General features: G+C 42.7%; 1 protein-coding gene across 2 annotated transcripts; it reads left to right on the top strand.

Annotated features, from left to right (window-relative positions):
- The first annotated feature begins 889 nt into the window (after positions 1-889).
- On the top strand, positions 890-24201 carry DDX19A (DEAD-box helicase 19A). Of its 2 annotated transcripts, XM_032424301.1 has the most exons (12): positions 890-1052; positions 6282-6330; positions 9107-9157; positions 10186-10321; positions 12892-12984; positions 14653-14755; positions 15116-15230; positions 18577-18754; positions 19112-19349; positions 21444-21606; positions 22083-22274; positions 22691-24201. In XM_032424301.1, the coding sequence occupies exons 1-12, from the start codon at positions 996-998 to the stop codon at positions 22750-22752; spliced, it is 1437 nt and encodes a 478-aa protein (XP_032280192.1). In that variant the 5' UTR covers positions 890-995; the 3' UTR covers positions 22753-24201. The 2 variants fall into 2 exon arrangements, with proteins under 2 accessions (XP_032280192.1, XP_032280193.1); XM_032424302.1 differs by lacking the exons at positions 890-1052; positions 6282-6330; positions 9107-9157 and adding an exon at positions 10627-10687 and having other exon boundaries at positions 10241-10321.
- Positions 24202-24842: the final 641 nt, after the last annotated feature.

Below are 24842 nucleotides of genomic sequence, written 5' to 3'. Positions count from 1 at the left end.
TGAACTAAAATCTCTATTAAATCTATTCATCCACACATTAAAAAATATCGAGAGGCTACTATATGTCATGAATTTTTCTAAGTTCACAAATTCGCTGTGACTAAGAGATAAAATTTTGCTCTTGCTTGAAGAGTTCATATTCTGGGGTGGGATACGAGAGATAGAAGGCAAACCGAAAGCAAACAAGATGATTTTTGATGGTATGGAGATGCTCACTGAATATTAATGATAAAACGTTGAAAACAACCTATATCCCCAAGGTGACAGAGGTAGGGGAGTTAGGTAATTTATGCGATATGGGTTTGATGTACTATTACAATGCCATGAAATCGATAATTATAACACGAAAAAATACTTAGCCACATAATAAAAAGGTCAAATTTAAAATTATATGTGTACGTTCAGGTCTATGTAAAGCACCCGTGCTTTGATGCATATGGATGAAGACTGGAAGGACCCAGAAGAAAAATATAACGCTGCTGTGTGTATTCGGAGTGGTGGAATTACGGGGGTCTAAGGGCTCTTGGTTTCGTTTTGATTTTTGTTGTCTTACATGCTACCGCGTTCTTAACAGCAGAAACCGGCCATCTACAGCATTCTCATGGGACTTACCTTAAGTCTTTAGAATTCACAAAGACACGTGACAGGCTTAAAATAAAACATGGGTTACTTCGTGCGAAGTAAGGCAATAAAGTGAGGACTAAGAGTTTGACTTCGCAGAGCTTGGGGACTTCAAGGCGCGAAGACGGTGCTCCCGGGCAAGTCCGAGGTAGACTCGCGTCGGCGGCGTACGACCAAAAGAGGCGACGCGGCAGTGCACGCCCGGCGCGCCGCGGAATAGTGACGCCTCCGCCGGGCGGGAACTGACGTCACTTTCGGCACCGTCGCTTCCGGTCCGTGTGGGGGAGGTTCTCGCGCAGGCCGGGGACGCAGGGCAGGTGTTGGCACGCGTGCGGTGAATTTTTTCGCGAGTCGGCCTCCCTTCCCGTCAGATCATGGCCACCGACTCGTGGGCCCTGGCAGTGGACGAGCAGGAAGCGGCTGTCAAGTCGGTCAGTGGCTTCAGCTCACGCGGGGCGAACGTAGCAGGGGCCCGAGCGGACCCTAATAGGAGCCCAGGGAGCTACCCGGGTTGGGCAGGCTTGTGGCCCACATCTCCGTAGAGTTTGCCGCGGGGAATCACGTAGCCCCGATTTGTGCCGGGGGCGAAAGAGACTAACGTCGGCCTTGTTCTTTTCATCTGGGCTAGTTAAAGACTTTTTTTTGCCCTGTAGCAAATTTGTTCCCACTTTGTATGTTTTTTTCTGTTGCACCGCCTTCTCGAGGGGGGGAGGGTTGTGGGGAAATTTAGATGGTGATTCTCTTGTGTGTTTTCTGAGTGATTTGTGCTAAACATTTTTAGGTTTGTGCTTAACATGGTTGGCAGTTTGTAGATCTTTGAAGAGTAAGAGATTCAGGTTTAGATTTAGTGTTTCAATCTACTGCAAATGTCGGCGGGAGGTCCTACAAATTGTTTCGTTATGTTTGAAGTGATGTTTAATTTCATATACTGGTTCTTTGATTAATGAAGATGCATTCAACTGGAAGGTAATTAGAGTGTAAACTGGTTTTCTGTTCTTATATCTTAGTTTAGGTTTGTTTAGTGATAATGCACTATTGATTTTAATAGTTTGTGTTAGTTTGATAGTCTGAAGTCTTATAACTTTTTAATGGCTAAGTTACATTTCTTTTCCAGTCATCCTTGATTACTTTGGGAGGATTGTCAGTTTGTCAGCAAATGTTACGGGCTAAATCCAGTGGAGTATAGGAAGAATCTTTACAGTCTAGATGGGAAGGTGAGAATGTGGGAAGTGCTGTGAAAATGGTAAGAATAATGTGGTAAGTGATCTCTGAGTGGGGAGAGGACGTTTATGAGTAGGAAATAGGGAAATTCCTTGTGAAGTTTACATTTCAAATGGATGTTAGAGGATGAATCATTTAAGATAGAGGTGAATGGCATTTTAGGAGAAAATGAACAAAGGGGCTGGACTTGTCTAGAGAGCAAGAATCAACTCATTTTTGCTGCAGCCTACGTTTATAGGTTGTAATAGCTGTACAGAAAATATCGTATAGAGTGTACTTTGCAACGTTAACTGAAAACTTAGGAGAGACTTAACTTGGTCGATCTGGGGATTTTTTGGGAGGATATGGGACAAGATTAGATCTGAGAGCTGGGAAGATTTATCAAACTACAGAGAATATTAGAAGGAGTGATGTCCGAAGGAAAGGCAATCAGTGTGGCAGTTCCTCTAGCCCAGAGAGGGCGTATGTTGTTGGGTGGTGGAAGTGACAATGAAGAGACGGATTTAGGAGAATTATGGCAGTATAAAGAGTAGGATTTAAGAAAAAGGCAAAGGTTGCTGTTTGCAGTCAGGAGCCCACAGGTGGTATTAGTAAAATGCTAATAACAGGACTAGGGAAGTGGGAGGAAGGGCAGATTTGACATGGAGGATTGGCTCTTCTGATTTTGAGGTAAGGAGGACATCTTGGTAAGTACCTGTGTTGAGAATCCCCAAGAATAGTCCAAGTTCAGTGATTTCCTGGGAAAACTCACAGGACCTAGCATAAAATTGTACTCGCAGCTATGATTTATTACAATGAAAAGATACAAAGCAACATTTGCAAAAGGAAAAGGCACATCTAGCAGAGTCCAGAGGAAATCAGCTTTCGAGAGTCCTCTCCTAGTGGACTTACATACTCAGCTTGATTAAGTCCTGCAGCAGCTAATTGTAACAGCACATGTGAAGTGTTGTCAGGGAAGCTCATTAGAGACTCAGTTCTCAGGGTTCTTATTGGGGGGGCGGGACAAAGTCACCCTCTGCCTAGCGTGTACCAAAATTCCAGGCTTGCAGAAGGAAAGCAGGTGTTTAACATAAGTCACATGTTTTTCAAACAGTTTAGGCATAGCAAACCCCCTCAGCAGTTCTAGGAATGGTGGGAACCCTTAGGAAGTCCAAGTCCCCAGATGCAGGACAGCGGCCAACCTTGCAAGCTGGCTTTTCTAAGGATAGGAAACTGTTAGCTGTGTTAACTGTTTTCTGCACAGCACCTATCTTGCATTTGGAAATGTGGCATTGGAGTTCAGGAGAAGAATCAGGGCAGGTAATAAAACTGGCTGTTACCCACAAAGAAATCAAAGAGTATTACAAAGGATAAGGTTCTGGCACAGTAGGATTTAAGATCCGCTGTTTCGCACCAGATCTTTCCTAAAAGTTACTGAGACTTGGTTTCAAATCTTTTTAAGCCTATGACTCTAATCTAGCTATGATATTATGGATATTGTAAATATCCATACTTGGTATCTGCTTTTAATCACTCTGCTTCTCAGGAGGCTGGTATAAATAAATGTGTTAAGGCACTGCTTCCTAGGAGCATCCAGGTGGCTCAGTCGGTTGAGCATGCGACTCTTAGTTTTGGCTCAGGTCATAATCTTGGGGTCATTCGATCTAGCCCTGAGTCGGGCTCCCTGCTCAGAGCAGAGTCAGCTTAGGATTCCCTCTCTTTCCCTCCCCCCTGCTCACGCAAGCTCTCTCTCTCTCTCTCTCAAGTAATAAAATTTTTAAAAACAAAACATTGCTTCCTAATAGTTGGGGAAGACCACCCCCCCTTTTTTTTATTTTACCATGTAGACTTGTGTAACTTAGCTTAAAAATAATTTATGATGTTAGGTTATCATGTGACCATGCTCTCAAGTGTACAGGTAGTGAATGAAAATGACAGAGAAGATGACAGAGTACGCACAATGATAAAGATCTTATGGGACGCCTGGGTGGCTCAGCTGGTTAAGTGTCTGCCTTCGCCTCGGGTCATAATCCCAGCGTCCTGGGGTGTAGTCCTGCAGGGAGCCTGCTTCTCCCTCTGCTTGCCGCTCCCCCTGCTTGTGTGCACTCTCTGTCTCTCTCTGACAAATAAATAAAATCTTAAAAAAGATCTTAACTTACACACAGTGAGGATTTTTGTTTGGTTTAAGCTTATGTAGTCAAGGATGTACCTTGAGTCTTCCCTGCATATAAAAACGAGTTTGGAGGGGAAGGAGTGGTATGTCCAGCAGTTTAGTTTGGATGCATTTTTAGGAACCCTGATAAAAGATTCTGAGAGTTTGAATTACTAGAAAGAACCTGATGCCAATTCACTTGTCACTTTTCATCTCTTCCAACACAAATGGCTTCCTTTGCTACCTCTTTCTGGCCATATCACCAGTTTAATTCCTTCCCTTTCCCTGATCAGCCAAAAACAAAAACCCAAAGGCAACCCTAAGAATTTTTTAGAGACATAATCTGACCCTTTTGCAATTAGAGTTGTCCTAGAGGTAGATCTTGAAGCCTTGTTGAAGTGTCTTTGAGTGCCTGAGTTCACCCCTTCATGGATCAGGGACTCTGAGACTGACGGAAATTTAGCCACCCTTCAGAGCTACTCTGTTAATTTGGATAGAGGAAGGATGCTTTTATCATAACTGAAAACCTGTGTCCAGTGTCAAGGACACTGCCTTCTGTGAGAGGCATGATTAATAATCAGAAGGTTCCTCACTGAAGATGAATACAGAATGAAGGAGAATGAGAGTTGATTGGCCTGCCTCTTTCCCATGGTGGAGTTAAGTCTCTCAAGATAGGAATACTCATCTGCCGGTAATTCTCCCCTTGAATGCAGCCAAATAAATGCTGACAAGTTCTTAGATCTTTCTAGCTTCTAAACACGTCATCTTTTGTTAGCACATGTATTTGTCAAATTATAATACAATAGATTTGGTTATGGTTTCATAACCATATTTTCATCAGGCAGGCTTTGAGACTAATCAACTTGGTTGGTTTGGGGACTCCAGACTGTCTCATTTGCATTTTCAGCCCATCCCAAGATTAGTTGGCTTCTGTGGATCCCTGTGTATTAGCCTAAAAATGAGGGTTCATCAGTGGATAAGTTCTGGTATAAAATACCTTCTCTGTTATGTGCCAACCTTCCTACTGGCCTTGGGAAAGGGTGTCCATCTCCAGTAGTGTGTTGATTTGATTTTTCTCTGGAAGACCTGGTTTTCAAAAGAGATGCGATGAATATCCCCACTGTGTGAGGGTGGACTTCTCCCAAAGACCAAGAGCAGGGTCAGTTGAGGGGTGGGGGAAGGGAGGAGGAAATATTTCTAAATACCCTCAGGAAACAATGGTGGTTATCATAAGGATAATGAATGATTGCATCAATTGAAGGATCATTTTGGGGGCAGGGCTTGGGGTCTAGTGCTTGATTTGGGGTGCTTCTCAGAACCTGACAACATAGCTTTATAATACCCTTTCTGTATCACACCCTTACTCTTTTTTTTTTCTAAGATTTTTTTATTTTTTTTTTTATTTTAAAGATTTTTGTTTATTTGACAGAGACATAGCGAGAGAGGGAACACAAGCAGGAGGAGTGGGAGAGGGAGAAGCAGGCTCCCCGATGAGTAGGGAGCCCAATGCGGGGCTCAATCCCAGAACCCTGGGATTATGACCTGAGCCGAAGGCAGACGCTTAATGACTGAGCTACCCAGGCTCTCCCTCACACCCTTACTCTTAACAATACCTTGAATATGGAAAAATAGGTCTCATGAGATTGGAGACTTCATTACAAATGTATAAATTATTGCTCTGCTTGCACTTTAATTTGCAGCTTAGTAAGCAAGTTTGCATTGACCAGGACTAGTGACCAAAATAAATAAATAAAAACCTTCCATTCACGTTTCCAAAATATTCTAAATCAGGAGTATGAATTTGTCGATTTTTTCATCGTAATAACTTTTTTACCTAACTCATAGTGGAGGTGGTTGATAAGGCAGGAAAGAAGGCTATAATTTATTTGCTAAGTGTTGCATTAATACAGTGTGGGTTTCAGGACTAAAAAGAAGGGAACAGTGAGTGTGTGTGCCATTGAAAGGCTATCATAGGTATTTAATGAAGGTAGATGTTCTAGAAAGAGCGTAAGTTGGAAGAAAAGTAGAGGTTTGAGATTGCTGTCAAACTTTTTTCCCATCTGCTCTGTTTAGTCCACCCCTGCCCGCCCCACCCCTTTAAGGTTCTTGAAGATATGAAATGATGTCTTCACCCAAGCCTGTAGGAATTCTGCTTGAGCAGGACAGCTCCCTGAATATAGGTGCTGCTAGACTTTCACTAGGGAACTTCTCTTTGCTCAAGGGACTTCCTTTGATTGGGTCATCTGCTTAACTGTGTTTCCTTTTATGGGTCATCTGCTTAACTGTGTTTCCTTTTATTCCCATTCAGATGAGTAATTTGCAAATCAAGGAAGAAAAAGTCAAACCAGATACCAATGGTGAGTCACTTGTAACTACTAGCTGGATACAAGCTATGCATGTGCTCTTCTGCTTTCCCTTAGGAGCTCCTGTGTGGAAAGGCACTTTGATTCAGCATAATGTTTGTCTCAAATACAGCACTGTATTTGAGAGCCAGTAAATTCGGTTGCATTACTGAAAAGGACACATTCGTTTTCCAGATTTTATCTAGTCTCTGACTCCTGCCACTGTTCATTTGATAGTGTTTCTTTAAATTTTTTATTTAATTTTTTGAAAAGTTACTCTGGGTTCAAAACTCAAAGTATAAACAGGTGAAAGGCTTCCTTTTTGTCCCGGATTGTCATTTAGCCAGTTCTTACTCTCTATTAGTTTGCTAGGGCTGCCATGCCAGGTCACAAACTGAGTGGTTTAAACAGTCAAAGTTTATTGTCTTGTAGTTCTTGAGGCCAGATATCTGAGATCAAGGTGTCAGTAGGGTTGGTTCCTTCTGAAGGTTTCAGAACTTACGTTCAAGTCTTTAATCCATTTTGAGTTAATTTTTGTGTGTGGTTAAGATAGTGGTTCAGTTCTGTTCTTTTACATATAGCTGTCCATTTTTCCCAACACCATTTACTGAAGAGACTGCCCTTTCTCTGTTGTGTATTCTTGGCTCCTTTGTCATAAATTAGTTGACCATATATGCATGGGTTTATTTCTGGGTTCTCTGCTCTGTTCCATTGGTCAATGTGTCTGTTGTTATGCAAGTACCATACTGTTTTAATTATATAGCTTTGTAATATAGTTTGAAATCAGGGAGCATGATGCCTCCAGCTTTGTTTTACTTTCTCAAGATTGCTTTGGGGGGGGGGTTGCTTTGGTTTTTCAGGATTTTTGTGGTTCCATACAAATTTTTAAGTTGTTCTATTTCTGTGAAGAATGCCATTGGAATTTTGATAGGGCTTGCATTGATTCTGTGTATTGCTTTTGATATATAGACATTTTAACAGTATTCTTCCAATCCAGGAGTAAGGAAAATATTCCTATTTATTTGTGTCTTCAGTTTCTTTCATTAGTGTCTTACAGTGTTTAGTATAAAGGTCTTTCACCTCCTTGGTTAAATCAATTCCTAGGGGGCACCTGGGTGGCTCAGTTGGTTGAGCGACTGCCTTCGGCTCAGGTCATGATCCCGGAGTCCTGGGATGGAGTCCCACATCGGGCTCCCGGCTCGACGGGGAGCCTGCTTCTCCCTCTGACCCTCTCCCCTCTCATGCTGTTTCTCTCTCTCTCTCTCTCAAATAAATAAATAAAATCTTAAAAAAAAAATTGATTCCTAGGTATTTAATTATTTTTAACCCAATTGTAAATGGAATTGTTTTCTTAATTTCTCTTTCCAATAGTTCATTATTAGTGTATAGAAACACACCAGATTTTTGTGTTTTTGATTTTTGTATCCTGCAACTTTACTAAATTCATTGATTGGTTCTAACACTATTTTGATGGCATCTTTAGGCTTTTTATTTTATTTATTTATTTATTTTTAAAGATTTTATTTATTTATTTGACAGAGACAGAGTGAGAGAAGGAACACAAGCAGGGGGAGTGAGAGAGGGAGAAGCAGGCTTCCTGCCGAGCAGGGAGCCCGATGCGGGGCTCGATGTGGGGCTTGATGTGGGGCTCAATCCCAGGACCCTGGGACCATGACCTGAGCCGAAGGCAGATGCTTAATGACTGAGCCACCCAGGCGCCCCTAGGCTTTTTATATATAATACCATGTCATCTGGAAATATTGACAGTTTTACTTCTTCCTTTCCAGTTTGGACGCCTTTTGTATCCATTTACATTTAATATAAATGGTGGGTTAAAATTGATATGGTGGGTTTAGTTAAGCAGTTTTACTATTTGATTTGTTTGTCTCTCATAGTTTCTCTACCTCTTTTCCTGCCTTTTGGGTTAATTGAATATCTTAGAATTCCACTTTAATTTATCTGTTGGCATTTTAGCTATACTTTTTGCATTATTTTATGAATGTTTTAAAGATTTCTCCATATAGGGGTACCTGGGTGGCTCAGTTGGTTAAGCGACTGCCTTTGGCTCAGGTCTTGATCCCAGGGTCCTGGGATCGAGCCCCACATCGGGCTCCCTGCTCCTCAGAGACCTGCTTCTCCCTCTCCTTGTGCCTGCTGCTCCCCCTGCTTGTGCGCTCTCTCTCTGTCAAATAAATAAATAAAATCTTAAAAAAAAAAAAGATTTCTCTATATAAGTCTTGCATATTTTTTGTTAACTTCATTAATCTGGGAGCAGGATTTCATCTTTTTAGTTGCTATTATAAGTAGTATTTTTTCAGTTATATTTCTGTATTTATGAAAGCTACTGATTTCTATTTATTTATTTTGTACCTAGCATTTTTATCTTTTGCTGAGATATGTTATTTTGTAGTCATTTTTAAGTTAATACTTAGTCCTGCAGGCTTATAATCCTGTAATCCACAAAAAGTGATCATTTTATCTCTTCCTTTTAATTTTTAATATTTTTATTTTCTTCTCATGTCTGATTGTGTTTGCTAAAATAATAGTATATTTTCAAATAGGATAAGCAAGTTAGAGGTGACATATTCTGAGCCCTGTGAAGTTAGCCAACATATCTAGAAAGTTGAAATTTTCTTATGTGCTTTCTAGGAATAAAAACCCACTAAATATAAAGAAATGCCAAATATTTATATTTTCATCACTTACCTAAGATTTAGTATTTCTGTTGTCACACCTTTTGGGTGGGTTTGAAATTTGCCTTTTGCATGATGACACCTGTTTTCTTGTGTAGGTGTTATTAAAACCAATGCCACTGCAGAGAAAACAGAAGAAGAAGAGAAAGGTAATTACTTTTTAAAACTCTGTAGCAAGAAACGGCGTATGACCCAGGATTTGCCTTTCTGGAGCCCGAGGCACTAGATCGAAGAGATGAGGAGGAATCACAAAGGAGATTGAGAAATAGATAGAAGGAGAACTAAAAGAGAGGGGTATCCAGAAACCAGAAGAAGGAAGTGTTTCAAAAGTAGGTAGTCAAATATAGGTAATAAATTGATTAAGAAGATATAAAAATGGACTGTTCACTTGATTTAGCCGTGTAGAAGCCATTGGTGTGCTCAACAAGGGCCTTTGAGGTCAAGTGCAGAGGCTAAATACAAGAGCCTATTCAGTGTATATTCAGCAGAAGGGGAGGACAGGAAGTGGGGACAATGAGTGTAGACAGCCTTTTCAGGGACTGTCCTATAAAGGGGAATAGAGAAATGGGGCAGCAACTGGTTGGGGGAAAAAGGAGGAAGCAGGTTTATAACGAGATGTTAAAATGTGTGCACATGCGATGGGGGAGTGTTCCAGTGTAGGGGGAAACTGATAATGCAAGGAGTTAGCGTGGGGAGAAATATCCTTATAGGCAAGAGGGGCGGGGACCTGTTGTACCAGTGCAGGGATTAGCCTTGAGCACAGGCTGTTCATCCCAGGTTACCGGAGCGGACGTAGAGAGCCTGCGCACAAATGCAGGTGGGTGTGTAGGTGTGTCACCGCAGTGTGTGGAGGTGCTTCTGATCACTCGTACTTCTCTGTGAAGGAAGACGCAGGTTCATCAGATCAGTGAGAATGTGGAGGGCTGAGAAGAGAGGTGGAGGTGGAGATCTGAGAAGAGTGAATGAGTGGAGAATAGAAACATGAAGACTTACAGGGCAGGGCAGCCCATTTGAGTCTAGTGGTCAAGAATCTGAAGTGAGACCTGTCAGTGTGATTGTTTTTCTCCAGCCATGCTCGGCTGCCCTGGTGCTGGTACAGAGCCAGGGAGAAAGAGATTTCACGAGGGTGGGTTTGCCAAATGAGTATGAAGACAACCTGCTGGTTTCTTCCTGACAGAGGACAGAGCTGCCCAGTCCTTACTCAACAAGCTGATCAGAAGCAACCTTGTGGATAACACAAACCAGGTGGAAGTCCTGCAGCGGGACCCAAACTCCCCGCTCTACTCAGTGAAGTCCTTTGAGGAGCTTCGGCTGTGAGTGTCTGTTCCCTGAACAGCTGTTCCTTGTTGGTCCCGCCTTTCTAAAACTTAGCATCTCAGAGCTCTTTTGGGAGTTTTACTTTCTATCTGTATTTTTAAGAATTTTAATGTATTTGCTTCTTTGACTAGTTAATAATTCACATGATTCGAAAGTGAGAAAGTATGGAAAAGTTTACGGTGATGGTTTCCCTCCCACCCTTGTCTCTTGGCTACCCAGTTCTCCTCCTCTTGGGAGGGATTTTTAAATGCCACAAATTTATTCATCATAGCTGAAAGTCTTTTTTCTTTTATGCTCTTAGAACTTTCAATAAAATATTGGCTGACAGGTGATTTCTGGATGTCAGGAACATTTCTTATTAGGTAAGCCCTTTTGTTAGACTACAGGGTTTACGGTCTTGAGAACACTTTATCTGCTTTTACATAATCGATCAAAAGAGTCTATGCAGGATTCCCAGTACCTACAGCGGAAAGCAGCCTTCAATATTCTGGAATTTAAAAAAAAAAAAAATTCAGAACCTGGAATTAAGCCACAAGGGAGCACATTTACGGCACTGTGCTAAGAATTACTTCTAACATCTCTTTATTTTAAAGGCAGAATTACGGAAGGTCATACCAAGTTTTTTGTTTCCCTCAGCATATTTAGTAAAGAAGTGTTTGTGAATCCCTGGTTTATGTAAATGCTACTGTGCTGGGTGTCATGAGTAACATAAGACATAACTACCGTTCTTGCTGCCTGCCAGGACCGGAATCATAGAAAATAGCTGGTGAATAAGAAAGTGGTGGAATTAATAGATTCTTTGCCTTATCAGTAAAATCTTTAGTATGCCCACTGTGGGCAAATAGGCGCTACATTCTTGCCAACTTATTACCACTGCTTTAGAGTAAGAGACATTTAAAATATGAGAGCTAACTAAAACCAAATCAAGTCATTAATGAAGTGATAGCTAAGAAAAAGTTTTTTAAAGCACGGCTTTTTTTTTTAATGTTCTCAGGAAATTATATTTTTCTATGTGTATTTCCTCTATCAGGGGCTTCATTCAGTGAATCTGTCATCTCTGCTTCTGTTTATAAACTATATCAGGGCAGTGAGATGTGCTCTTTTGTTTCCTGAAGTGACAGTTTGCTTTTCCAAGTATTGATGGTTTTTAAACCCCTTTTCATTTAAAGGACTTGAGCTCTCAGTCCAACCAGTGAGGAACTGTCTTCTCTGAAAAGTCAAGTTCTCTCTGATTTAGTAGTCGTTGGCTAGAGGAAACAAAGAATGAAATCTAAGTTGCCTTGGTTTGTTTTGTACTTAAAATTTTTGAGTTAATCTGCAAAATAAGAGAAAAATAATGAACCACTGGAAGCTCTTGGATCATTTGGATCTTCATTCAGTTGTGACTTTGTTTCCTTAGCAATCAAATCAAAATCTGCTGAGCTTCATAGCCTTTTCTTCCAAACAGAAGACACCAAAGGTTATGCTTTCAGAGGTCTTTGTATCTGAGAACCAACATATGCCAGAAGAATTTGCCACTTAGAGAGCCTGTTTACTCCAAGGAAGGTTCAGAGAACAGAAGTCTTGACTTGGTTTGACTCTTCTTTACAATCTGGTGGGATTTTTGTTGAACACCCTGTCAATGTGGAGGTAGCAGGGAGCTTATTGTAAATGCGATGGAAGAACAACTTTAGTTGATATTTGTTGTGCAGCTACTTACATAAGCTGGTGCTTTCCTGTTCTTGATTTTTGACTAGACATAATAAATAATAGCATTTGGAAAGTTCAGTATGGTATTTGAACACTCCTACCTATTTACTGTAAATCAGGTACTAGAAACTGGTTGAATCAATTTTCTTATTTCTTGATTGTCCTGAGTATTTGCACAGCTGGCTTTGGAAGGACCATGGAATACAAAATGACTGTGGTTCAATTTAACATCTACCCAAGAAATTAAAACTGAATCTTGTTCCTTAAAGGGACTTCTATATCTCAGTGGTATAGTAAGCAGTATATTTTTAGATATGCCTTTTATAATTCATTTTATGCAAATTATAAAATTTATATGAATTAATACATACCATTCTTGCGATATCCAGGGAACATTTGTCCTTCAAGGCCAGTCATATTTGTGGGTCTGCTGAAAGCATGAATTTCTCCAGGAACAGAAACTAGTCTGTATTTTCGGAATTGCACAACAGTTGCAGATTAAGGGGCACCTGGGTGGCTCAGTCAGTTAAGCGTCTGCCATCGGCTCAGGTCATGATACTAGGGTTCTGGGATCGAGCCCTGCATCAGGCTCTCTGCTCAGCAGGGAGTCTGCTTCTCCCTCTCCTGCTGCTCCCCCTGTTTATGCTGTCAAATATAAATAAAATCTTTAAAAAAAAAAAAAAGTTGCAGATTAAGATTTAGTAGGGAAAGATGGTGGCTTGGTTTCATTTTAGATATTTTTTAAGGCATTAGAAAAATATGTCTGACAAAGATAGGAAGCTTTATACTGTGTTAGATTTAGGGAAAGATAAAATTCTAGGCTTTTAAAACAACTTGAACAACTAGGAATCCATCCTCTCTCTCCCTGGACTTCTAGGAAACCACAGCTTCTCCAGGGAGTCTATGCCATGGGCTTCAATCGACCATCCAAGATACAAGAGAACGCATTACCCATGATGCTTGCTGAGCCGTGAGTATGCAGACCTCAAGTGTAGTTCTTCAGGATTTGGTTTAATGTTTTACACCAATAACTGTTACTGTTCTTGAGAACAAGATGGGATGTTTGGGACAGCATGTTTCTTCAGGGAAACCACTTGAGCAAGTGCAGAGAGTCAGTTGGAATTTGGTACAGCGTCTCCCTTTCCCACTTAACCATAAAAACTGATGGGGCACCTGGGTGGCTCAGTCAGTTGAGCGTCCAACTCTTGGTTTCAGCTCAGATTATGATCTCAGGGTTGTGAGATCGAGCTCCACATAGGGCTCCACACTTAGCATGGAGTCTGCTTGAGATTCTCTCCCTTTCCCTCTCCTTCCCCCTCTGCTCCACTCCCCACTCACACGCCCACTCGCATGCACATGCTCTCTTTCTCTCTCTCTCAAATAAATAAATAAAATCTTTTTAAAAATTAAAAAAAAATTTAGAAACCTGATAGAGAAGAGGGCACCTGGCTAGCTCAGTTGGTAGAGCATGTGACTGTTGATGTTGGGGTTGTAGGTTCAAGCTCCATATTGGGTGTAGAAGTTGCTTTAAAAAATAAATAAAAATCTTTAAAACGGGTGCTTGGGTGGCTCAGTCAGTTAAGCGTCTGCCTTCGGCTCAGGTCATGATCCCAGGGTCCTGGGATGGAGCCCCGCATCGGGCTCCCGCCTGCTTCTCCCTCTGCCCCTGCTCATGTGTGTGCACTCTCTCTCCCTCTCTCTCTCAAATAAATAAAATCTTTTAAAAAAATCTTTAAAACAAAACTGATAGAGAAAGCCAATGTTGTTATTCTGTGCAATTTTAAAAATCGGGTTTTTTTAAAAAAAGCTTTATTTGAGAGTGCACATGAGTGAGTGCCGGGAGTGGCAGAAAAGGAGAGAAACTCTAGCCGACTCCTAAACTGTAGATAATTGGCATCCTACTTTATGTAGTAACCTTTTCCATTCAACTCTTTTTCTTATTTAATGACAAAAATTGAGGCGCCTGGGTGGCTCAGTCGGTTAAGCGTCTGCCTTCAGCTCAGGTCATAATCCCGGGGTCCTAGGATCGAGCCCCGCATCGGGCTCCTTGCTCTGCGGGGAGCCCGCTTCTCCCTCTCCTCCCCACTTGTACTCTCTCACTGTCTCTCCTCTCTCGCTCAAAAAAATAAAACCTTTAAAAAAAAAAAAAATGACAAAAATTGTACCTATTTCCCTGACTGGGTTATGTGAAGTAAAATGTGAAAGTTCCCTCTAAAGCATCTGTTTGACTTGGTGTCTTGCATTTTCATAAAGAAGGGAAAGGGAACACACAGAGGGAGCCAAGTCTTGGAGACACATTATAGCTTCGCAGAAAATGTCTTCGGGGATTTGCTTTGGCACAGATTTAACTCTGCAGTGTTAATTTCCATGGGGCCCCTAGGGTACAAAATTAGGACACTCTACCTGTGCTGGAGTCTAGAGTGAAGATTTCTTGGTGTGAACCCATCTAAATCACTATGTCCCTTAATATTTAAGCAGTTTTTTGACAACATATAAAAAATTTATCATTGTGCTCAGTGCAGAAAACCTGGATTAAAGGGAGAAAGCTCCGTATGCCTACCACCCAGAAAGAACTTTTTGACACTGTATTGTGTTTATTAACGAATATTATTTTCATTTCTATTCTTCCTTGATCTAGCCCACAGAACCTGATTGCGCAGTCTCAGTCAGGTACTGGTAAAACAGCTGCCTTCGTCCTGGCCATGCTCAGCCGAGTGGAACCAGCAGAGAGATACCCCCAGGTGAGGGCTAGGGGATCCTGAGGGCCCTGGCTTGCCTGCCCTGGTAAAGGCAGTGCCATCTGGTGGGCGGTTAATGAGGGTGCCCCTAAAGGGGTCTGAATGTTTCCTGTGGCTCAGGCACAGCACTGAGCACTAGGCCACAATCTGGGTAGAATTCATTCGGAAGCAGCGGTCTTAAACAGTGGCTTCCGAAGGCATCCACCCAGCCAGGGCTCGCTGCTAAAGGCAACCTGGTTGGAGAGGATGTGGCTCCCTGAACTTTTGAGTAGTGATTAGATCAGCATATTGTTGCTTTAGGGCCTGTTGTCTAGTAATAGACAGAGGCTCTAATAAACTCAACCTTTATGATCTCCCTGCCAGTGTTTGTGCCTCTCCCCAACGTATGAGCTGGCTCTTCAAACAGGAAAAGTGATTGAGCAGATGGGCAAATTTCATCCAGAACTAAAGCTTGCTTATGCTGTTCGAGGCAATAAATGTGAGTATAAAGGGGTGAGACCTAAGCAGTGAGCAGGATAGGGCGGTTGGGTGTTTGAATTTTGAAGGTGTGATGATATTAAACTTTCTGGTTCAGTTGACCTTAGGGCCTACTGCATTATTTTCAGCAAATCTGTTTTAAACTTGCTATTTAACAGTCGTTTGTACTCTTAAAAGAAGATTTTGAGTTGTAAAAATCTTTGTATGGGTCATGGATTTCTTAAAGTCTGGCATTCTTCACTGAGAAAACAGGATTTTGAATTCAGCATGCAGAGTTCTGGAAGCTGCTTATTCCTAACAAGGGATTAGTAGGTGTGAGGATGGTAGGTTGGAGTCATATCCCTTTGTTTAAAAACAAGCACAGCTTTAGTAAGAGTAAACTAGGAGCACATACAGATACTTGGTGTTATCAAAACCAGAAATCCTTCCACCAGTTTTTTCTCCCTTGTGTTCTACAGAATGTAATGTAGAGAACATGGACTAAAGTGGAGGGGGGGGGGGCAGGTAGAAAACAGTTCATTAGAAAAGTTATCACAGTGTATAAAACTACAACTCAGTAAGGAAAAAGTAAGCAGTCTAAATAGGAAAAGAGGCCCAGTTGAACAGACACTTCACAAAAGAAGGGATTCAGATGTCCAGTAAATATGAAGAGATGATAAATAAGCCTCATTTGTCATCAGAGAAATCTAAGTTAACACCACTATATGCCTCTCAGGTGGACAGAAATGATGAAGTCTGATAATATTAAGTATTGATGAAGACGTCCAAGGATGAATGCCCATACACTCCTGGTGGGGGGTATACACTGGTACAGTTACTTTCTGGAAGCAGTTTCGCATTCCTTAGAAAAAGTACAGACAGACCTTTCTTTGACACAGTTTATAATTGCCTGGAGCAGTGATTCTCAAACTTTTTGGTTTCTTATACTCTTAAACATTACTGAGGACTCCAAAGCGTTTTTGTTTATACAGGTTTTATCTGTTGATATTTGCCATATTAGAAGCTAAAATTAAGAAATTTTTAAAGAACTTACTTTTGAAGAATATGAAGATAATCTGGCCTTTCAAATAATTTTTTTTTTAAAGATTTTATTTATTTATTTGAGAGAGAGAGAGAGAGAGAGAAACAGCATGAGAGGGGAGAGGGTCAGAGGGAGAAGCAGACGCCCTGCCGAGCCGGGAGCCCGATGTGGGACTCGATCCCAGGATTCCAGGATCATGACCTGAGCCGAAGGCAGTCGCTTAACCAACTGAGCCACCCAGGCGCCCCTCAAATAATTTTAGATACCCTTTTTGGAGGCTACACCAAAACTTACCAAGTGGTAATTACTTAAGAGTTAGTTCCAGTCTGGAAACTGAAATCCTGTTACTGAATTTTTCGTACTGTTAACATTAAAATACCTTGGTCTCGGGGCACCTGGGTGGCTCAGTCGCTGAGCGTCTGCCTTCGGCTCAGGTCATGATCCCAGGGTTCTGGGATCGAGCCCCGCATCGGGCTCCGTGCTCCGCGGGAAGCCTGCTTCTCCCTCTCCCACTCCCCATGCTTGTGTTCCTGCTCTCGCCGTGTCTCTCTCTGTCAAATAAATAAATAAAATCTTTAAAAAAAATAAATAAATACCTTGGTCTCTTGGAAAATACTGTCTTACTGAGTTACACAGTTCTAAATGTTGAGACATCTTATCATACAAACTTTTTAAATTGCTTGCCCTAATATTACCACCAAACTCATCAGAGGACTTTATGTACCTCAAGAAACTCAAACTTAGTGGCACATACAAGTCTTCCAAAACGCTAATTTTCTCTTGAAAGCTTAAATGTTATTGTGGCAGCAAATACAGTGGATTGTTTTCACTGAAGAGACAGCCTGTTCATTTTCAAGAAAGTGGATATCAAATTCCTGGCTTCGTTTTCTATAGTTTGTCAGTCCACAGAGAGAAATGGCTAGTTCAGCTCACCACATGATCACAGAGCTTTTCCTGGAGAAAACCATCATGCTTTGGCATGCAGCAAAACTACCTTACCCAAAAGTTATTAGGTTGATTATGTAATTTGTGTGTTTATTTGATGCCTCACACTGGTGGGTACATCTAAGTGAAGTTACCGGAATCTTGTAACAACATATGTCTTCTCTAGATTGTTTTGTAATAAATGGGACTTCACTATGTGTGAAGGGCTAATATATTAACTGTACTTACTTCTTATACTTATTTCTTAAAAGTTCAGTTTGGACTTACGGGCAGTGGAAGTTGAGAACTACAATGTGTTTGAGTTAATTCACAATTTTTCCAGTGGGTAGTTGATGAATTTCTAACCAAAGACCCTTCTTCTCAAATTTTAAATTCTGTTTTTAAAATAGTTAACACATTCGCATGTTTAAATTGAAAGGCCATGTGGTAGAAACTTCTTTCTCCCATACCCCCAACCAACTAGTTCTCCTTCCTACAGGCCCTCAGTACTAACCAGTTTCTCATGTGGCACACCAGAGGTATTCTGTGTGGCTCCAGGCACATAGTATGTATAAATATGTTAACATGTGTACACTCACACATGGACATGTGTTACATGTATTCTTTTTTGCCTCTTTTGGTATGCAAACTGCTCTGCAACTTTTTTTCACATTTAATAATGTATTTTGGAGATTGTTCCATATCAGTTCCTAAGCAGTTTTTTACTTTTACTGGATCATCCATTTGGCGTATCATATTTTGCTTCATTAGTTACCTTCTGATGCTTGCATAGCCTTGCATATGTGTTACTTCACGTGTTAATATACACACAGGGTTAATTCTTAATCATGGAGTATTGGTCACAGGCTGTGTGCATTAGTAATTTTGATAGATGGTTGTGCCAGTTTCAGCTCCCACCAGCTATAATTCGAGAGTAACATGTTTTTTAAACCAGAGAATTTATACTTAGAAAAACTGTCTACACATTAGAATGTCTAACAAAGCAAAATTTACTCATTGGGCCAGGATCCTGGGACTCAAAACTACAATTGAAGAAAAATCTGTGAACCGTGAGTGAATGTATGATGTGAAATGAGTAAGAATGGCACTGAGGAGAATGAGTGCGATGCTGTTGAATCACAGGAGGAAGCAGGAAGGGGACTTGGTGCTTATTGAGGGTTCACTCCAGAGGATTGAATCCTGACCACGATGCAGTGAGATGGGTGCCATTGTGCCTACTTTACAGTAGAAGAACCCAAGACTTTTGGATAACACTCCTGTGTGTATGTTTTGACATCTGGAATTAACTTGTTTTACTAACTCTGGAAGGATGGGCAAGGCTTTGATTTCCAAAGCTGGTTTTGCCATGGAAATACCCACAGAAAACATCTTGTCTCCACAGTGGAAAGAGGTCAGAAGATCAGTGAGCACATTGTCATTGGCACCCCTGGGACTGTTCTGGACTGGTGCGCCAAGCTCAAGTTCATTGACCCCAAGAAGATCAAGGTGTTTGTTCTGGATGAGGCTGACGTGATGATAGCTACTCAGGGCCACCAAGATCAGAGCATCCGCATCCAGAGGTAGGAACTCTTGAGCCAAGAGGAACAGCCTCCTGATCTGTAGCATCTTCATCTTTTCCTTTTACTTCAAACACTTCTTCTTGCTCCTATCAGGTTCTTTACTTTAGTACTTCCAGAAGCATTTGTTCGATGGGCCATTTCCTCATCAGCACTGACCGTGGGTTGAGGAAGGAGACTTAGGGAATCTAACAACAGCCCCATTCCTGCCCCATGGCTGCTCTCACCTCCTCCTTGCTGTTCTCCTCCCCCTTATGCCACTTTCCTGGGCATGTAGACCATGCAAGCTGGGGCGGCTTTTTCTGTTCCTTCCAGGGAAAGACTCGGGATCATGCCACATACCTGGGTCTTCCCTTGCAGGATGCTGCCCCGGAACTGCCAGATGCTGCTTTTCTCAGCCACCTTCGAAGACTCCGTATGGAAGTTTGCCCAGAAAGTGGTCCCAGACCCAAACATTATCAAACTGAAGCGCGAGGAGGAGACATTGGACACCATCAAGCAGTATTACGTCCTGTGCAATAACAGAGATGAGAAGTTCCAGGCCTTGTGTAACCTCTACGGGGCCATCACCATTGCTCAGGCCATGATCTTCTGCCATGTGAGTAGCAGTGGAGGCCCTGCCGGGGGAGGCGCTGCACCGGAGGGGGTGCCTGCCCCTCCTCTCAGCCCGCTCCTCGTCAGTGCTGAGGAGGACCAGGTGCCCTGTGTGGCCAGAAAGGAATGGTTTGTGAAGATGCAACATAGTTTCATCTTAGTATCCTGAGGTATAAGTGGCTTCAAAATCGAGTCCCTAGGGGTGCCTGGCTGGCTTAGTAGAGCATGCACGTCTTGATCTTGGGGTCATAAGTTTAAGCCCCACATTTGATCTAGAGCTTACTTAAAAAAAAAAAAAAATAGGGGCGCCTGGGTGGCTCAGATGGTTAAGCACCTGCGTGTGGCTCAGGTCATGATCCCAGGGTCCTGGGATCGGGCCCCACATCGGGCTCCCTGCTCGGCAGGGAGCCTGTTTCTCCCTCTCCCTCTACTGTTCCCCCTGCCTGTGCTCTATCGCTCTCTGTCAAATAAATAAATAAAATCTTGGGAAAAAAAAAGAAAAAGAAAAACTGATATATTACAAAAAAAAATAGAGCCCCTATTATTTGTAGGTGATACGATATTAGAAAACCCGAGAGAATCAACTGATATTTGTAGGAAAAATAAGAAACTAAACAAGACAGCTGGTTACAAAATTAATATAAGTTGTTTTCCAGTCTCAAACGGCAAATACTTAAAAAATAGAAGGTTAGTAACTGATCATTTGTTCACTTACTTATAATTCAAGAATGTGAAGTGAGAATGCACAAACAGATCAGTCCCTGTACTTTTTATTCTGCATACAACAACATAGTAGATTAACAATAAAAAACTTACTGTGTTTGTGCCAAAAAAAAAACCAAAAAGGAAGGCTAGGTTTCCACTGATAATAGCAAAAAAAAAATCAGGGATAAATATTTAAGATACTTGAAGAACACTTCAGAAATGTTAAGGGATACTAGAATGAGACAATTCTTACTCTATTATTGGAAGACTTGTAATTGAAAACTTTTTTAGAGTGTTACCCTCAGACTGAAAATTACAAACCTCCAGAAAAGATGAAAAAAGGAAAATGAACACTTTTATGCCTTTCACCTATTGTTAACATTTTGCCAGTTTGCTTTTATCCATGTGCTTGTGTGTGTGACACATCCATACTTTTTGGTTTTGGTGAAGTATTTTTTTTTAAAGATTTTATTTATTTATTTGACAGAGCGAGAGAGCACAAGCAGGGGGAACAGTAGAGGGAGAGGGAGAAGCAAGCTCCCCGCCAAGCAGGGAGCCCGATGCGGGGCTCGATCCCAGGACCCTGAGATCATGACCTGAGCCAAAGGCAGATGCTTAACCATCTGAGCCACCCAGGCGCCCTTGATGAAGTATTTTAAAGTTAGTTGTAGACATCAGGACAGTTCACACCTAAGTACTTCCCAAGAATGAGACGTGCTCCTACAGAAGCCCAACGCCACTGTCACTCCTTTAACAGTGACATAATAATATTATCCCCTGTCTAGTCCATCCATATTCCATTTTCCCCACTTGTACCAAAAATGTTCTTTATTGCTTCTGCCTGGTGTTGTTAAGCCTAAGAGCCAGTCAGAGATTGTTGCACTTAGTTGTCATGTCTCTCCAGACTCCTTTAACCTGGACCAGTTTCCCCACCTTTCATGACATAAACATCTTGAAGAGTCTAAGCTAGTACGCAGTCTTGAGAATTTCTCTCATTTCTCCCCCTCATGATTATATTCAGGTTAAATATTTCTGTGAGATAATATCCAGGTGACAGTGTTATTTCCTGTCACAACATATCACGTTAACAATTTTAGGAATTTTAATCCTCAGCTACTAAGTTTCAGGTAGAGTCTTCCAGATCAAAAATACTCTCTTCAGGGGCGCCTGGGTGACTCAGTTGGTTGGGCAACTGCCTTCAGCTCAGGTCATGATCCCGGGGTCCTGGGATCGAGCCCCACATCAGCCTCCTTGCTCCTCAAGGAGCCTGCCTCTCCCTCTGCCTGCTGCTCCCCCTGCTCATGCTCTCTGTCAAATAAATAAATAAAACGTTAAAAAAAAAAAAAACCCCTCTTCAGATACCTTCATTTCTCAAATGTTTCCTTCTCTCCAGACCCGCAAAACAGCGAGCTGGCTGGCAGCAGAGCTCTCAAAAGAAGGCCACCAGGTGGCCCTGCTGAGTGGCGAAATGATGGTGGAGCAGAGGGCTGCGGTGATCGAGCGCTTCCGAGAGGGCAAAGAGAAGGTGCTGGTGACCACCAACGTGTGTGCCCGCGGTGAGCAGGGAATGCGTCTGTCCGCCAGGCCCCGGGTCGCCAGGGAAGTCGTCCTGTACAGGGCACTCCGCTGGTTTGAGGGAGTCCACGTGGGGTTGGTGCTGGAGAGACTGGATTCCCCCGGCAGATAAGAACTGTCACAGAAGCCAGGGGCCCCGATGCTGGAAGGACACGGACCAGCGTCTCACTGGTTCAGGACAGTGCCTGCTCTCTCTGGGGCCCCCACTGAGGTTCTGGCCGCATCTCCAGGTACTGGTGTCTAGCAGAGGCTCGCTCACTGGCAGTGTAATTTTGTTAGCACCTGCCCAAGTTCTGTTTTTCCCTCTGGGTTCTGCTGCGTGCCCCCGTCCCCGAATCCCAGGGCCGGCCTGCCCCAGACTCGTCCTTCCACCTGAAGCTGGTGCGTGTCAGCCTCGCTTGGTTGGCGGTGGTTTTCGTCTCCCGTCCTGACTCCTCTCCACCTGTCTTTCATGCAGGTATTGATGTCGAACAGGTTTCTGTCGTCATCAACTTTGACCTCCCCGTGGACAAGGATGGGAACCCGGACAACGAGACCTACCTGCACCGGATCGGGCGCACGGGCCGCTTTGGCAAGAGGGGCCTGGCAGTGAACATGGTTGACAGCAAGCACAGCATGAACATCCTCAACAGAATCCAGGAGCATTTTAGTGAGTGGCTGGGAGTGGCCCCCGCCAGGGCCCTTCCTCACAGGGGGAGTCCAAAGGAGGGGGGAAGGGTGGGTTCTCCCGTGGCCCCGAGAGAAGCCTGTGTCCCTGTAACAGTCCCCTCCTTTCCTACAGTGTGGAAGTCTCAAAGAGCACACCTGGCGAGTTTTCAGGGCCAGGGACTCGAATGACAGTGCCCCCTGGCCAGGCCGAAGGGCCTAGGGTTGTCCCTCGCTCAGGCACCGGGAGTCTTTGGGGTCAAGGGAAAGATGGCTGTGGCCAGAGGCATGGCCCTGTTCCTAGGCCGGGCAGAACCCTGTGTGTTTCCTCTCTCCCTGCCGTGCTGTCCCTTCCCTAGGTGTGTGTCTCCATGGGAGCCCCGCGTTGATTTCTCTCCGAATTCTCATTTTTCTCCCCAGATAAGAAAATAGAAAGATTGGACACGGATGATTTGGACGAGATTGAGAAGATAGCCAACTGAGATGCTCCACCAGTCGCCAGTGTCCACCCCCGGCACTCCGCCTGCACGGGAGACCGGTGCTTTCATGGCACAGGCCTCGACAGTCCCACAAAGACAAAGGCAGAGGAGAGAGAAACTACCTACCTCATTTTAAATTACGTTTGGACTAGACAAAAATTGTGCAACTGATGGGGGAAGGTAGAAGGAAAATTTTGCATTTCGGAAAATGTAGTCCTCCCCTGCTCCCACCCTTAAGCCATGGTTTTTCCCCATCTTTATAATAATCTGGTCGCTATGGATAATCGCTGAGCCTAGGATCCCCTGCTTGTTTTGTTGCTGGGATGATAGGACCAACCTCCAGCCCCTGCAGAAATGGTAGATGTAGAGTGTGGGAGAGGCTTCACAGCACAGGCGTGTGAGCCCCACTGCACGGATGGAATGTGGGGAGCAGCGGCAGAGAGACCCTTGAGCTCTCCCCCTTCTCGGTCCCTGACCGGAGACCTGCCACCAATGTCTCCTGCCCTTGGGGCCATCTTCCTTCTCCTAAATCCAGAGATGTTCCAGCTGATCCCTTTTACCTCTGTTCTCTGTGCCAGAGGATGTCCCTGTTTCTCTCTGGGTGAGCATCTTGGGTACTTTTGTAAACCTCCGATTTAGAGAGAAACATGGAAGTCAGTGCATCTTCAGAGGGATTGGTCTGGCAAGGGTAGATGAATCCTTTGAGAATCTGGGCCTTCCTGTTCCTGCAGTTCTGTGTTTGCTCAGGCACTGGGAGTCAGTCGTGGCGGCCGGGAGACACTGGGTGAGTTTCTGACACACCTGGCCACGTCAGTGGGTTCTTATCCATGGGGTGTCACACTATGCCTGGAGGCAATCAGCAGAGTTTGGAAAGGAAGTTATGACCAAGTGAAAACTCCGATAGTGCTCTTTATCTGTAATAGTGGACCTGTTGGTTACTTTAATTCAGAGGTCATCTATATGAATAAGGACAGATAAATTTGAGCTATACCCATCATTCATTATGTTCAGAAATTTTAAAGTAATTATGAAAGGCTTTACTAATCATGACTCATTTTTATTTGTATTTTTCTGCTAATTAGACTAATATATGCTCATTAAAAAGGTGTGTGTGTATGTATATATACATATATAAGGTGCAAGTGCTCTCTATCCCCACCTCTCTGGAATCACCATTAGCATTTTGGTGAACATTTGATATATTTCCTTCTGTTTACATATCCACTTTTTTTACAAAAACGGTAATATTCTATTCAGGCTTTTGTGCACCCTGCCTCTTTACTTAGCAGCGTATCTTGGACATGTGACATGTCCTGCACACAGGCCCACCTCACTCTTGGCAATGGCATTGCTCTAGCATTAGCTGCCCCAGCATTTAGTTCATGGCCCCTCTAGCGACAGGCATGGAAGGTGGGCATGGTGCCACAGCGCGCAGCCTCACTCACCTCTGCCCTGTGAAAGTCGCTGTAGGATCTATTCCTGGAGGTACAGGTGCTGGGTCAGACAGTGGAGACCTTTATGATTTTAATCCGTTCCCAGTTTACCCTGCCAAAAAGTTTTTACCAATTTACATTATTATAGTGACACAAAAATACCTATTTTCTTTCCTGCTTGCCAATCCTCTATATTATCAATTTTTACAAATTTGCCAGTTTGAGTAGCAAAAAATAAATGGCATCATTGCATTTTGTATTTAGTGAGCGTTGGCAAATTTTCAGTTTATTGGATATTTGTATTTTGTCTTTCGGGGTGCTGCCCATTCTTGCCTCATCATTTTACTATTGGATTATCAGTCCTTAATGATTTTAAGCCACCACTATTTTAAGGAAATTAGACTTTATCTTAAGTGGTGGATGTTTTCCTAGTTTGTCTTTACAAATTCATTTTTCATAACATTACACGAAAGTTTAATTTTAATGTTACTCGGATTTCATTTTTAAGAAATCTGGATTTATGTCATGGCTAGAAAAGTTTTCCTCATCCCAGTGTCATAAACCCCAATTTATCCTGTACTCATTCCAGTATTATAAATTAATTATTCATGTTTCCTGTAGTGGCAATTCTTGGGGAGTAAATTATCTAAATTCTTGTAG

This window comes from Phoca vitulina, unplaced genomic scaffold (genome assembly GCF_004348235.1).
Source record: "Phoca vitulina isolate PV1807 unplaced genomic scaffold, GSC_HSeal_1.0 scaffold30, whole genome shotgun sequence".
NCBI classification, from domain to species: domain Eukaryota; kingdom Metazoa; phylum Chordata; class Mammalia; order Carnivora; family Phocidae; genus Phoca; species Phoca vitulina.
This window is presented reverse-complemented; position numbering and strand designations above follow the sequence as displayed.